General features: G+C 40.2%; 1 protein-coding gene across 5 annotated transcripts in view; it reads left to right on the forward strand.

The window, feature by feature from the left end:
- LOC129745047 (fasciclin-1) overlaps window positions 1-16,703 on the forward strand; it is a 599,740-nt gene that overhangs the window by 544,856 nt on the left and 38,181 nt on the right. For 4 of the 5 annotated variants that reach the window (XM_055737873.1, XM_055737889.1, XM_055737896.1 and 1 more), the window contains 2 exons: window positions 14,408-14,479; window positions 15,246-15,397. In XM_055737873.1, coding sequence (XP_055593848.1) covers window positions 14,408-14,479; window positions 15,246-15,397 — 224 coding nt within the window. The remainder of the gene's footprint in view (window positions 1-14,407; window positions 14,480-15,245; window positions 15,398-16,703) is intronic. The other variant, XM_055737905.1, reaches the window with a different exon arrangement.

Raw genomic sequence — 16,703 nt, forward strand, 5'->3', positions numbered from 1 at the left:
GACGGTTTCGAGTCAATATGATTCAGTTATGGAAATTTTAGTGAACGATTCGGATTTGGTTCTGGCTACTATCTATGCTTTTGCTCTCATTGTTTGGTTTGATTTATTATTGCTTCAAGATGGTTGGAAATGGATCTATTTTCATAAATTCTTGGGGGTAGGAGTGGAAAGAAAGTGAACTTTCTTGGTTGGTGGTCTAACAATAACTGACTATATATTTCAAACTAATTTTACATTATCCTAAAATCATGGCATGCTACACATCGCACTTGCTATCTTCATGCTTCAACACTCCTCCTCAAGGACGATGTTTTGCAGGCCTATCTTCTCCCTCATCTTCTGCAACTTGATCCGGTTCAGGGGTTTTGTCAGCATGTCTGCCAACATATTCTCCGTCGGACAATACTTGACGTTGACGATTCCAGTCCTGGTCAGATCCTGAACGAAATTGTATCGGGTATCGATGTGCTTCGTCCGTCTGGTTTCACCTTCGGCCTTCAGCAAACTGATGCAGCTCTGGTTGTCCTCGTGGATGATCACCGGCTGCTTGATGTCCTCGCCAAGTCCTTGCATCAGCTTCATGAGCCAGAGTAGCTCCTTGTTAGCTTCAGCGAGTGCAACATATTCCGCTTCGGTGGAAGATAATGTCACACACTCCTGCTTTCGTGCTGTCCAACTGATCGTTCCACCGCCAAGCTTGAACAGGAATCCGGAATTCGACTTCCTGTCCGAACGATCGCCCGCCCAGTCAGCGTCAGCGTAACCTTCGAGATGACCTTTTCCTCCCAGTCGCAGCTTCAGTCCAGCAGTACCCTTCAAATACCGCAAGGCTCGTTTGGCTTCTGTCCAGTCACGTTCCGTTGGTTTGCTGACCTTACGCCCGAGGATGGACGCCGTGATTGCCAGATCGGGCCGTGTGCATACGGCGACGTAGAGTAAACTTCCCACGAGACTCTGGTATTTCTCGATGGTGGCCATTACTTTCTCCTTCTTTTGCTCTGCCGTGACGTAGCCAGGGTCCATCGGAAATGGCGATGGTTTGGCTTGCTCCATCCCGAACTTCGTTAATATCCTCTCGATGTAACTTTCTTGGCTCAACAGGAAACTTCCGTCTTCCTGTCGCTCAACACGGATGCCAAGATAATTGCTGACATCGCCCAGACACGAAATCTTGAATTTCTTCTCCAAGCGCTTCCGTACTCGCTCATACTCCTGGCTGCCGTTGGTGACGATCAGCATGTCATCTACATAGAGTAGAATGAATGATAACCTATCGTCTTTCTTCACGAAAAGGCAGCTGTCCGCTTCCGTAGCTTCATATCCCAGCTGCTTCAGAACGTCGGTGATGGTCTGGTTCCAGACCCTTCCTGCTTGCTTCAAGCCATATAAACTCCTCCTCAAATGGCACACTTCCGTGGGATTCCCGGATTCGTACCCAGGTGGTTGACGCATGTAGATGGTCTCCGAGATCTCTCCGTACAAATATGCCGTCTTGATATCGACGTGCTTCACTTGCATCTTTCGACGTGCTGCTACCGACAGGAGTGCTCGAAACGTGGTGTGTTTCGCAACCGGGGCGTAAACCTCGACGTAGTCAGTACCGAATTTCTGGCTGCATCCCTGGGCAACTAGCCGGGCCTTGTATCGTGCAACATTCCCGCGTTCGTCCAGCTTCTTCTTGAAAATCCACCGGCAGCCGACCGGCTTCCGGTTTGGGGGAAGGCTAACGATGTCCCAGGTGGAGTTTTCTTGGAGGGCAGCATACTCTTCATCCATAGCATTTTTCCAGTGATCCCGTTCGGGACTCGCTAGCGCTTCTGCAAGAGTCCTCGGTTCGAACGTTTGCTGGCTTACCAGGCTGCTGGCTTCGGGAAATCGAGGTGGCGGTACCCCTTTGTTCGATCGGCTTGACACACGTATCGGCGTGCTCGTTGATGGCGATCCACTCGGTGCGTTGAGGGGACGTTCATCGGCATCGTGATATTCGGTGAGTGTGGTGTCGTCGTCCGATTCGGTGAACGTATCTTGATCTTTGCTGTCTTCGGAATCCGACTCGAATCCTTCCTCGTCGTCTGCTGGCACACCGAGAACGTCCCCTGCAACGATAGGAAAAGGATTAGTTTGAAAATTGTCAGCCGAAGAGAAGCGATATTCAACGATACTTCCATTGCTCTCTTCTTCTTCTTCTTGGATACTGCTAGTCGGTATGAAACGAGCATCTCTGCTGTTGATGACGTGCCCGGAGCTCCTGTCCAAGAATCTGTACGCTTTCTGTTGGATCGAGTAACCAACGAAAGTCATCTTCTGCGCTGCTGCATCAAACTTCGTTCGGTTCTGCTTCGGTATCCATACGTACGCATCCGCACCAAAAACCTGTAAGTGGCTCAGGTCTGGCTTTTCTCCCCACCACGCTTCATAGGGAGTGACATCCATCGACCTAGTCGGTAGTCGATTCTGTAGGTAGTTGGCCGTGTTCACAGCCTCCGCCCAGTACTTCGTCGGTAGCCCTGCGTCCAGCAGCATGCACCGCGCCATTTCGTTTAGGGAACGATTTTTGCGTTCTGCTGTTCCGTTCTGCTGTGGGGTGTGTGGCGTTGAGAACTGCTGTCTGATTCCTTCTTGCTTGAAGAACCTTTCCAACGACCTGTTCTTGAACTCGCCACCGTCGACGGTACGATGACAGCTGCGAAGGGCAAAGGGACGTGCAAAGTGGGTTGCTGCGATCTGGAAGGCAAAAATCGCACAATCACGCTTTCGAATACTTTGTTCGTACCGAATCTGGAGACCAACCTGATCTCGGTGCGCAAGCTGGTTGCTAAGGGTGGTGAGGTGATTTTCGACACCAAGAACTGCAGGATCATGAAAGAGACGCAAGTTGCAGCTGTGGCGGTTGTGGCCGGTGGGTTGTATTGCATCAAGAACGCCCACAACGCCATGAAGGTAGAAGAGAAAAAGCATACGCAGGATTGCCAGCACGCGTGGCACAGAAAAATGGGCCATCGAGACAACGACGCCGTCCAGGAGCTGTTCAAGAAGAAGCTAGCGACCGGCATCAAGATCACCGATTGTGGCATACGGTCCGTGTGCGAGTGCTGCCAAGAGGGTAAACTTGCACGACTTCCGTTCCCGAAGAAAACGAAGAAGCGATCGAAAATGCCGCTGGACCTGATCCACGTGGACCTATGTGGACCCATGAAAAATGTTACGCCAGGAGGATGTCGGTACTATCTGACAGTCACCGACGACTTTTCCCGATACACAACCGTGTATTTTTTGCGGGAAAAATCTGATGCTGAGGAGAAGCTGAGGGATTTCGTTTTGGAGGCAAAGACGACATTTGGCAGGCCGCCGAAAGTCATGCGCTCCGATGACGTTTTCATTGATGGTTTCATCCAGGTCCAGAAAGAAATCTCGTTCGGCGCACATGTGGGATGTCGCCCCTGAGTCGACGACCCAGCTTCCGGTGTGTCCAGTCCGCTTCGTCGTGAAAGCACAATTTCCATTCGTCGCTTCACGCACGGCCTTCGCTCTGGGTGGATTTTTCCGATTTTTCTGGTCGCTTCTGGTGTTCTTTTCCTGGTCGCTTGCTTGCTTCCGGCAATCCCTCTGCTTATGGCCCGGCTTCTTACAATACTGGCAGACCTTCTTACCAGATCCAGCCTTCAGAACGGATTCCGGATCGTAGCTTCCCTGCTTCGTCACCTCGTCGATTAGCTTGGTTTTCACGAGCTCTAACGTAAGTTCGTCGTCAGCCCGGCTCTCCAACGCGGTCGTCAGAGCGTTGAACGATTTCGGGAGGCTACTCAGCACCAGCGCAATCTGCAGTTTCTCGTCGAGCTTCAACCCGGCCACGGATAGGCGGTCGAAAACTTCTTCCATCTCGTTCACGTGCTTCTCAATGTCGTCGCCTTCACAGAATCGCTTGGAGATCAAATTCCGCAAATACGAGACCTTGGATGTCAACGTCGGCTTCTCGAAGTGGTCCTTCAGCTTGTCCCATGCTTCACGAGCCGTGGTCGTCTGCTTGATGAGGCCATGCTGGTTGCTCTCCATCATCAGACCGATCGTCGCTCGTGCTCGTTGGTCCCCGTACTTCCAGGCTTCGATTTCGGCTTCGTTTCCCGGGGCACGTTCCGTCGCAGCCCGTGCTTCTGGTATCGTCCCGGTGACATACTTCCAGAGGTCCTCCCGGATTAGCAGCAGCTCGGTGCTGAACTTCCAGCTGCTGTAATTCGATTTATTCAGCTTCGGAACTTGAATTTTCTCCATTTCAACTGCTTGAAGAAAATTTTTTCTTCCGTTGTTGACTGGTTACTAGGCAACGTAAGCTCCTGGGCCCATAACCTCTTGGGGGTAGGAGTGGAAAGAAAGTGAACTTTCTTGGTTGGTGGTCTAACAATAACTGACTATATATTTCAAACTAATTTTACATTATCCTAAAATCATGGCATGCTACACATCGCACTTGCTATCTTCATGCTTCAACATAAATAACATCGATGGAGGACCGTTTAGAAACTACTTTGGTTACATTCTTGATTTAAGTCTATTCAAGGAACTATGCTTTTGCTAGCGTTTTGTTTCAGTCGGATTTGTTATTGCTTCCGTATTGATTCAAATGGATCTCTGTTTATTCTAAAAACAGCGAGAACCATTTCAAAAATATACTGTCGATTCAATTATGATGTTTATTTGAAATGAAATTTTTGAAGAGTTAAATTCAAGTGTTTTTTGCGTCTGAAAATATAAAATTATATTTAATTCCGCTTAATCCACTCGAATGAGTACAAAATTTGGAAACAGTCCAGCTCGGCCCGATTGCCTGGATTTTTTCGAAAAATGCCCGGATTTTTCCCAGATTTTTTTAGTTTATTTGGCAAATACAACAATAACGAATTGTGCTTTTTTTTGCCTCCAAAACGAAAGTTTTTGAGCTAGTTTTATGAAAATAATCATGTAAGATTTTTGGAAGCCTTTAATATGATTTAAAATCTGTCGATGAGTTGTAATGAAATACTTTTTTTTTCAATTTTTTTTTACTTCATTTGTGTTACTGTACTTTTGGTTTTTGTCTAAATATGCCCGGATTTTTGGTCGTCAATTCTGAAATCAATTGTACGAATTTGGTCAGGTTTTAAATTTAAAATTGAACTGATTTTCCGAACGTGCTGAGAATATTCTGGTAACCTTATTCTAGCAAGTTAATATAGAAGCTGCTCAAAATTTATTTGGGTTGCAGGAATTTCTTTCACAAAATGAAATCCATCTTTTGCTAAACACACTTTTGAATCGTGTCATGCTCAGAAAAGTGTCTTAATTAAAGTGCCATGTAAAGCTGATTATTATTAAGCACAATCGATAAAATATTAATGAAATAGTAGAAAACACCTCTATTTTGCAACAATTAATTTGTGAACTTAAATGTGACTCGGAAGGCATCCTTATATTGCCAGAAGCCTCAGACTATCGAATTTTTACTGCAATTTTCAATCGCCAGCCTTAAACATGTTTCGTGTATTATTAAACATATTTTCCTAAAAGGCTGACATTTTTGAATACGAATTTTATGTTATAGGTGATACATTCACTTAAATATTGAAAATGCTCAGATCTCAAAATTCATGTTTAAAATTTTTCTGCTAATATTTAGTTTCCTTTCCAATCAGCTGAATGAACGCGTTTTTGAACCCAAAAATATACAAATTTCATGATACAAAATCATAATGGTTAAATCTAAAAACTTTTGGAACCCGAAATAATTTTTAACATTTGAATCAATTTTTGTAAAAAAAAAGAAATTATTACAGGGAAAATTGAAAAATTGATGAAAATCAAGCGATAATTTTGAAAAAGGCATTGTATGAAAACAGGTATTCAAAAAGTCTTTTAAAATTTATATAAGTCAGCGAAATGAATAGTAAATCTTTTTTTATAAAATTACAAAATGTCAGAAAATTTAATTTTTTTAGAACAAACCATCATTCAGAAAAAATAGTCTCAATTATACATATGATATGCCTATAATAAATTGTTTAAAAATTGAACAACAGATCTCCACAAAACGACTTCAGGAGAGACTTTTTCAACACAGTTTCGAATTTTGATTTTTTCATAAGAATGATGTTGTTAAAAATGAGTTTTCTAGTAGTAACAAAAATCATTTGAAAACATAATTCAAATTTCTGAAACAAGACAAATATGCTCAAAAGCACTTATAAACAACATATGAGGCCCTCAGAGCCAAAGGGGTGTAAGTGACAAAATGATCGATTTTGAGTTAATGATGCCTAACGATTCTTCATATTTCGAACTATGTATATTTGTTTTTTTTTCAGATTTTTTAAATTATATTTACATACTTTTACGTTTCAAAGCAAAAGACAAATTTTCTAAAAATATATAGAAAATTGCTAAACACAACAACTTAAAAGCGTGATTTCTCGAAATAAGCTTCGATGCACTTATACCCCTTTGGCTCCAAGGGCCTCATAATTGTAAATTTTCATATTGGCTGAAACAGTAGAAAAAACTATATTAGATAAGGTCAAATAATTGAAATCAATTGAAAGTCGGAAGTTGATCAGACTCATAGACCAGACTTCTTTCAGCAATACCTCTCATAATTACGACTTAAAGTTCAAACTCTCCTCTAACGACTTGAGAACCGACATCTCCTCGAAATGACTCGAGGTACCCACATAAACATCTCCTCTATGCGATTCGAGGCCTGATCTCCCCTCTGCACGGCTCAAGGCCCGATATCTCTTCTAGTGACTCGAGATCTATCTTCTCCTTGTAATGACTCGAGGTAAACATTTAGGTATACCCCTCCCCTTGTTGATTGAAGGCCTGATCGCTCCTCTTGTTGATCGAGACCCGACCTCTTATCGTAAAGACTTGGAGTTGAACACACCCTCTTCCTGATAACTCGAGGCATGACCTCTGCTCTAACGACTCGAAGTCCGATCTTATCTCCAGGACTCAATGTTTGCCACTTTTATGCCCGATCGAAAGCACCTTGTTCTGGACTGGCTCCTGTTACGGCACACCTTCAGGACTATGAACGCTATGACTCGAATGTTTCACAAAAGTGACGACAACCTACACCGACTCGAGAGGCTCGCCGGAATCGAGATCCTCTCTACCCGTGGATATCCCGCAACAGTGGTTTAACGTCTTTCAATGAGGTTCGCAACGAGAAAGGTATTGTCTTATCCCCGCAGTTTTCCCCGTAGAAAGCGGCACTACTCCTACACCCGTATGCGGCGCACCCATGACCTTCACTGCGCAGAAGATTGTGTCTTATTTTTGTAGCTTCGATCATCCTATGGAGTTATCCTATACTGCTCGCAGACTACCGTTAACTCCATCATGATCCGGGTGAACCTATCGCTGACGTCATGCCAAGTGTCGGAATCCGTACACATCTTCTGCACCACGTGTCAGGCCGTACCGCCGCAAACCTCGGACAAACACCTTCAACACAATCTGGGAAATATGGCGAAACCACATGTCCAAATCGGTAGTGGTACTCCATGAAGCATCCATGACCAGTAAGGAACTGCGTCATACGAAAGTCCACCGTGTTTTCTTCCGATCCAGCTCTCGATGTGCGGGATCAAACATCGGGTCCAGCTCCTCTCGCTGAGCTGTCCCACAGCTGCTGCTAGTTGAACTTCGAGTCCTCATCAGTGAGATCTCGTACTTTGGGCGTGTCTTTATTGCCGTAACGATAGATATCCTCCTCTAACAAAACCGAAATGAGCATGACGCTCGCCACTACGCAGGTGGGCTCGGACGAGCTGGTCCGGTATCCACTGATAACCCGTAGGTTCATCAGCCGCTGAACACTGCAAGATCTCTGCAGGTTACACAGTCTTTCCAGGGTCTGCCTCCAGCCCACCGCTCAGTATAGCAAAATTGACGTGATCACGCTTGACAGTATCCTCCTTTTGCTACTTCGGATTGCCGAGGAGTTCGACATCAGTCTTGTTGCGCGTTTCAACACGATATCACGTGGTCCAATCGCAACGGTACCTTTTTGGGGTGAGATCAGGTAGGTGATCAGCCCCATCTCGGTTTTGTGGTGGGATCCATCCCAGGCCAAGTATTGATTCCCTTTGCTCTCACCGGTCGTATACTGTAGTTGACTATTATGGAAATAACTGCCACAAGCCTATACAGATATGCCGGGACCCTCATTTTAGATGAGCGACGACGTAATCGCTGTCCAACTGACGCTGTTGAAGGCGTTCTTCACGTCCAGAGTGACAACTGCGCAGAACTCTCTTCTTCGTTAGCCTGGCTCAATGACAGAGAGGATGACGTCTACGGTACTACGTCCTCTTCTGAAACCAAACCGTTTCTTCGAGAGTCTGCTCTCACTTTCAGTGTACCTCTGGAGTCGCATCTGAATTACCTTCACGGTGACTTTACAGCGGGTAAAGTAAACAGATCGGTCGGCACACCGATGGATCTCCTGCAAATTTACCAGGTTTTGGCAGAAAGACTTATTTCTGCCGCTTTCACGTATCAGGGAACACACGTTCCGTCACATATCGTTACAATGATGACCGAAATATTTCGGGGAACTCCCTGATCGCGGCCTTCGTCGCGACGTTTGGAATGCCGTCCGGTTCGGGGGCCTTCCTTGGTTGAAGAGACTTGGCGATTTATCCACCGTACCCTAATCGTCTCCTCTATGCTGGTGTCCCAGTCGTACGGAACAATTGGCCAGCGGATAACATCGTGCTGTGGGAACAGCTCGTTGATGATCACTCTTAATTTGTCTGGGCACGTTTCAAGTGGCTCACCCCCACTTTTCGTTTTGGTCATTTCTATCCGATAGGCATCGTCCGATGGACAGCATCTCGGCATAGTTGTTAGAAACGTGCCCTCTAGCTTGCATTAATGGCCCTGCAGAGGGCCGATCTCACGCTTGTAAAGAGTGGCCTAAGCTCCCCTCTCCCATATTGAGTCCTTGCGTTCTGCATCTTACGCCTTGCTTTACGGCAGACGGCACGCAGATACGCGATTTCCTATGTCCACCAATAGACGGGTCTTATCATCGCAGCATCGCAAGCGCGCGCTAGTACCCTCGTCAGTTCTCTCGCGGACAGGTTGTCCAGGTTCTTTTCCCAATTCAACACCTCGACAAAGACATTTTGGTCAAATTGTGGTGTTTGCCAGAGCGTTCATCTGCCCTAGACTCTCGTCTACCTGTCCGCGTACTTGAGCTCAACCGATAGCGGATCACGAAATTATCGCTATGCGTTAAGCCTCGTTTACCATCCAATCGCACATCAACCGAAGGTGACATCTATGATTGACTCGCTCCCGTTTCCTGGTTTTACCCACGTTTGCCAGCCTTTCTTACAAGTGTTTTGATTTTAAAGTAGGTATTTATGAAGACGAATTTGATAAATTAAATAAAAAATACCCTGAATTGTGATTTTTATTAAGGATTAAACCGTGAATAGCTCTTCACACGATGATACAAACAAAAAGCAAAGCAAAGTTTAAGTGCACAAAAATCCGCATCTTTTAATGGCATTGGTACCAAAAATATTTTACGTCAGATACACATTTGGGTCAGTTGAATACAAAATTTTTGGATCAAAAAAATGTTTTTTCCTTGAAAATAGCTTTCTTTCTTTCAATTTTGATACGAATTTTGTTCATTTTTATTTTGTTACGTGTAGTATTTAACCAAACAAAATTAAAATAAATTGAAGTATATAAATTTTGTGAAAATATTTGGATCCTGAATTCATTTAAAATTAAATATTTTGAAATTGGACTGTGTTCAAAGATCGCGTTTGCGGAACCTCTAAACATGATATTTTTTAGCGAACCCCATAAAAAAGTTTGTTCTCCACATCCTTATCTACCATTTTGAAGGTGAGCCCCCAGATTCCCAGAAATTATGCAATTTAGGGACACCCTAATGGACAGGTTTCGAGCAAAACACGAGCCCGATAAGAAAAGGTAGAACAGGATACAATTATGACTCCCCGTAGATCTTGTAGAGTTAGGAGGGCACCTGAGCGTTTAATCGAATAATTAACCACATCACTTCCAATAGAATATGCTAAGGCACAATCCTGTTAAAGAGGAAAAGTCGAATAGAAAAAAAGCCTCAAAAGCCTCGGATGATCCGACAGACAAAGCAAATGTTTGACACTATTTTGCTTATAGGTACTCCAACCAGTAATGATTATTCACAGTTTCTTTATTTAATTTGTTAATTAAAAATGATGTTTTTTTTAAACATAAGGTACGCTCAAAAAGTTTATTTTTTGAAGAAAGAAAACAAAAACGTTACTGTGATTATGTATTTCAAAATTCATAAATCGTGTTTCTTAATCGTGCTTTAGAGTTGAGGTAACACGTGACACCATGCAGTAATTTTGAAATCAACTGGAAACCGATAAAAAAAAATTATTTGAAATAATTATTATTATTTTTTATTGAGAAAATTATATTCTTATTCTGCCAAGAAGAATTAAAAACTTTCAATCACGAGACGTTTCCAACAGATTTTATGCAAATTTTGACAAGCGGACGTTCGTTATTTTTTGTTTCTGCAGCTTTTAAATTGAGCCTCAGTCAGCAAAATGTTAGTTTGCTCGACTAGCTTTGAATGAGAACATATAAGAATTCATCTGTTTTCAACTATTTTATTTCTTTCCAAGGAAGAACGAAGAAAACCGACTCAGGCCAGTTACCGACGAAAACAAAAGGCTTAGATTTCGTCCAAACTTTTCCTTCCTCGGGAGAGTTTGGCCAGAGTCCTATGAATGTTGGTATGTTGATTTTCATGTTTCAGCGAAAATAAAAATGAACGTCACGAGCCGCATAAATTCAATCTTGTCCTCCGAGGATATAGAAAAAGTCTTGAACCGGGCAAGGAAAGCAGCGGCAAGATCTGCGATGAAGAACATTTCAAGGAAAAATGTTTCCATGACAATTTCGTCTCGTCTTGGGCCGACGACAGCGAGCTTTTCCATTTCCGTTTCCGCCGTAAAATCAGTCCCGGGGAGAATCTTTCGAGCTGCAGCTTGCACGTGACTAGAAGACACTTCCGTGGGACTTGCTCTTTGTATGCACACACCGGTGTGAAATCAAAATATTTACACTCTCGGCCATATTGTGGCTCGACATTATTATCATTGGCATATCGGCAGGAAATGTGCTGATGATCAATATGATTACGACTGTGCTGGTTCAGGATTTTTTTATATTTTATATGCTCTTCTCCTTCCACTCGAGAATATCTTCCCCTATTCCTGAAGGATAGCCACGTGTTTCAGATGAGCACATGTTTACTTCTGGTTAGTGTTAAGAATGTGTCTCATTTTTTTAAAATTGACATTTGGATTCCAAGAAATATAAGTTAACAGTATTAGAAGAAATAACCTTGAAACCTTTTAACTGAAAAATTCTTTTTTCACATCGATATTTTTAAGATAAAACATCACATTCTTAAAGAAAAAATCCACCTGGAAGCTATCAAGTAGAAATCTTCTCAAAAAACAACAAAGAGTAAGGGGGGATGATTCGGAAAATTGTCCCAAACTCCCATAGGTGTCCATAAACATACATCAGTAAAATTTTCGCTACCCCACCATAACTTGCTCTAGGGAAAAGAGGGCAAACCGATTTTCCACAAGTGTGTGAAACGTGAGCGGGGTAAAAGTTTACAACTTGGCGGAAAATTCACACCCCGTACAACCTTCTACTAAATAGTGATGGTGAAGTTTTTTTCCGGTCGGAAAGCTCCGGTTGTTTTGTTGGGTAGCAGCTGGTTGTCGTTTTTGTTTCGGACAAATTTTCGTGCTTTTATTTTTATTGCTCCAAGCATCGAACTTTGCGGAAGCATAATTTGTCTTGTTTTTTTTGCGTTCTCTCCGACAAGTGTCAAATAAACTATTTTTGCCGGCAGTGCGGCTCATGGTTTATGTTTTTGTTGGCTTTTTGAAAGTGATGACGCGAAGTTATTAACCTAAAGGAGAAAAGCACATGCTTGCAATACTTTTTTTCATTTGTTTTGTTTTGATTCTACTTAATGAGCAACGAAACAAGAAAACTTTCAATAACCTTTGCTTCCTGTCACAAAAAACTTTCGGAAAATTGAAAATTCACCTGCAATTTGTTTCTGATAACAATGATCTTTCTGATCAGAATAAATCAGAATTTTCAGCTATGAAATAAAAAAAAAATAATTTAAATCTAAAATTGAAATCTGAATCTGAAATCTGAATCTGAAATCTGAATCTGAAATCTGAATCTGAAATCTGAATCTGAAATCTGAATCTGAAATCTGAATCTGAAATCTGAATCTGAAATCTGAATCTGAAATCTGAATCTGAAATCTGAATCTGAAATCTGAATCTGAAATCTGAATCTGAAATCTGAATCTGAAATCTGAATCTGAAATCTGAATCTGAAATCTGAATCTGAAATCTGAATCTGAAATCTGAATCTGAAATCTGAATCTGAAATCTGAATCTGAAATCTGAATCTGAAATCTGAATCTGAAATCTGAATCTGAAATCTGAATCTGAAATCTGAATCTGAAATCTGAATCTGAAATCTGAATCTGAAATCTGAATCTGAAATCTGAAATCTGAATCTGAAATCTGAATCTGAAATCTGAATCTGAAATCTGAAATCTGAATCTGAATCTGAAATCTGAATCTGAAATCTGAATCTGAAATCTGAATCTGAAATCTGAATCTGAAATCTGAATCTGAAATCTGAATCTGAATTCTGAATCTGAAATCTGAATCTGAAATCTGAATCTGAAATCTGAATCTGAAATCTGAATCTGAAATCTGAATCTGAAATCTGAATCTGAAATCTGAATCTGAAATCTGAATCTGAAATCTGAATCTGAAATCTGAATCTGAAATCTGAATCTGAAATCTGAATCTGAAATCTGAATCTGAAATCTGAATCTGAAATCTGAATCTGAAATCTGAATCTGAAATCTGAATCTGAAATCTGAATCTGAAATCTGAATCTGAAATCTGAATCTGAAATCTGAATCAGAAATCTGAATCTGAAATCTGAAACTGAAATCTGAATCTGAAATCTGAATCTGAAATCTGAATCTGAAATCTGAATCTGAAATCTGAATCTAAAATCTGAATCTGAAATCTGAATCTGAAATCTGAATCTGAAATCTGAATCTGAAATCTGAATCTGAAATCTGATTTCTGAATCTGAATACTGAATCTGAATTCTGAATCTGAAATCTTAATCTGAATTCTGAATCTGAATTCTGAATCTGAATGCTGAATCTGAAATCTGAATCTGAAATCTGAATCTGAATTCTGAATCTGAATTCTGAATCTGAATTCTGAATCTGAATTCTGAATCTGAATTCTGAATCTGAATTCTGAATCTGAATTCTGAATCTGAATTCTGAATCTGAATTCTGAATCTGAATTCTGAATCTGAATTCTGAATCTGAATTCTGAATCTGAATTCAGAATCTGAATTTCCTAATCTGAATTCTGAATCTGAGTTCTGAATCTGAATTCTGAATCTGAATTCTGAAATCCGAATCTGAAATCTGAATCTGAAATCTGAATCTGAATTTTGAATCTGAATTTCGAATCTGAATTCTGAATTAAAAAAAATATTTCGAAGACAATTTCGATTATTAAATTCAGGAAAATTGTCTGTTTCCGGAGTGTTTTTCATTAGATTTTTTTTTTTGTCTTTTTCAAGAGTTAAAATTTATTCAGTATTTGAATTCAATTCAATTGACCCAAATAAAAAAAGACCATTTGGCACACATATCGCTTAATTAATTTGTTAATCCACGAGTTGTGACAGCTGTTGAAAAGTTTGCTTGTTACGAGTTTTTTCATGGGGCATTTCTCGCATGTATTTCTGATATTTTTTCGCCAGACTGACCGTTTTTCTCTCCTTTTTTTATAACCACACCAATGGAAATCGTAATGGTTAAAAATACACCGACACAAACCAATCATCAAACTTATGCTTTTAACTGCTCCATGAATCGCACAGTTTCGTAACATTGTCTGGCTGGCTTATGTCGTTACTCAAATCGACCGGAAATGAAAGCTTTACCCAATTATTTTTTTATTAAATGGAGAAATAAATCCCTTAGAACTGAGATGTTGACAAGTTGAGCATGGGAATGCAGCAAACGATTTTAATATTTCAAAGGGCAAATATCGTTAACTATTGATTGCATTTTCGATTGAGTTATTTTTTAATCAAAATGATTAACCTGTTGCCGGAAAAAAAGTCATTTAACTGCACTGAAATGAGAGAAAATTGCATGCCAGAAAAAAAACCAATGAATGAAACCATCAACATTGTCCACACAAAATTTTCGAAACCATGTCACAGAACATCGTCATTTTTACAGCATTACAAAACCCATCATTACGATGCTCACGCCCACTCGGAGGAGCAAAATAGTTCAGGTGGATCAGAAAAGGCAAGAAATATTCCATACGTATCCTGTTGCTCGTCAACGAAGTTTATCTCTTTTAACATGGCTGATGCATCGACAAATCTGTCACACAAAATTTAAAAAACAAAAAAAACTTAAAACCCACATCTTGAAATTAATCAGATTGCATGACGAAAATTTCCACTTCCTTTAAAACTGCACACTTAAATTGTTTCCCAAAAAAACAGCACCAAACTATTCGTTGTGTCTCGCGCGCTAAAATTTGCACCCACATTCCCCGAATCGATGGCTCACACACTTTTTTCGACACTTTTCAATTACATACTTGTGTTCACTTTCGGTTTTTTCAAACAAACAGCAACACCTTACTCTCGTTTTCACAAATCACAAAATATTAAGAAAAAAAAACCCAATTCACAAAAATGAACTTTTAAAAAGGGAGTAACAACAACCTTCCTTTCCTCTTTAAAAGTCAATTTAAAACTTAAAAACTGTTCAAATTTTTTGAATTTTCTTCCGATATGTTCGTTTAACTGTTTTTTCGATTCTCCTTTTTCTCGTTAATGTTGTTTGTTTTTTTTCCTTCATCTCTGAAACTAGTCTTACGTTTATGCTCGGTGGTTTTCTTGAAAACTATTTTTCTGAACTTTTCTGATTAATTTATGTTTATTTTCTTACCTTTTTAACTTTTCGATTGTTGTTTTTTGAATTTTATCAAATTAAAAAAAATTAACCAAATTTTTTTTTTCCTCTCTTCTATGTTTGTTGATTCCCTTATATTTCAAAATAGGAAAAGGAAGACGGACCGCTGTTCAAGTTCTACGAACTGATTGCCGATTATGCGCCGGATTTCTTCCGAACCATGCAGAACACCCAGCAGATGACGCTGTTTGCCCCCAGCAACGAGGCACTAAGCCATCCGATCGTGAGCAATTTTATCAGGTAAGATTTGGAATTGTCATTTTTTTTCATTGGATCGAAAATTATTCATACATGAAATTTATTCTAACTGTGTTACAATTTCAAACAAAAAAAATATAATCTTAGAAAAAATCATCAGAATAACCCTCATGATGTCCTCATCTCAAAAAATTTCAACCACTGGAATTTGATGATGTTCACAAATTTTAACAATGAAGTCACATTTATTAAACAATCTTTAACATTGATATGGTTCTTTTCTGATAGAATTTCGTTTTGAACAGTGTTGTTTTCAGTTTATCTCTTCTTTCCCGAAAAACTTTATTCCCAGAAAATAATTGGCCAGAAACAGGCCCGTGCGAAGGACGGGCCTGTTTCTGGCCAATTCTGGATCTGGAAATTGAAATTCAGCTAGAAATACCAACAATGCCAAAAAAAGGCACGGTGTGTTTAGTAGAAGGACTTAAAGGAAAAAAAATACGGCAACGCTAATATTTTCATGGGCTGAAAGTAGGGCTTGTGATCGCCCATACAAAATATTTATAATATTTAAAAAAAATATATTTTAAGCCTTTTACAATTTAATTTGTCGGTCTTTTGAAGAATATTTTATATCAGCATTAAATTTGTTATGATATGAAGGTGTTTTATTACTATACAAATGATTTGTAATAACGTAATGAATGAACTTGTTTAGATACATTTCTTAATAAAAATCAATTTCGAAGACAAGGTAGGGTTTTATCATAAGTTAAAGTTAAAACTGGTTTCAATTCGTAAATGTTATGTATTGTCGCAGAATTAAATCATTTAGGCCTAGAGTGGTATAGCAAAAAAAACCGCCGGAGGCGAGAAAATTTTACGACATGTTTGTAAACACTTATTTATAAAAACCTTTTGGAATGAAGTAATTTCCTGTTGCCCGTTTCCCGTTACCCCGTTTCCCGTTAAATCCATTTCTTTAACTGAAAAATTTTACTTTGAAAAAATCTCCATGGGGGGGGGGGGGAGGTTAAACCCCTAAAACCCCGCCCCCCCCCCCCCGTTCGCACGACCTTGGCCAGAAAGAACCATTTACCAGAACCTTTTTTTTCGCCAGAAGAATTATTTCCTAAATAAAATACACGATAAAACAGGTATTTTAATTATGTTTTCCGATATTCATTCTTCCTGAATATTTTCCAAATAATCTCAATTCCAAAATTTTAAAAATTCAGTAAAAAACAGTTACAGTTGACAGATGTTTTGTGGAGAGTTTTTCATTATGATTAACAATGCCTTTCCCGTGAATGGTACTTTGAAGGATTTCTAAAAGAGTATTTTCATG

Source organism: Uranotaenia lowii, chromosome 1 (genome assembly GCF_029784155.1).
Source record: "Uranotaenia lowii strain MFRU-FL chromosome 1, ASM2978415v1, whole genome shotgun sequence".
In the NCBI taxonomy this organism is placed as follows: Eukaryota; Metazoa; Arthropoda; class Insecta; order Diptera; family Culicidae; genus Uranotaenia; species Uranotaenia lowii.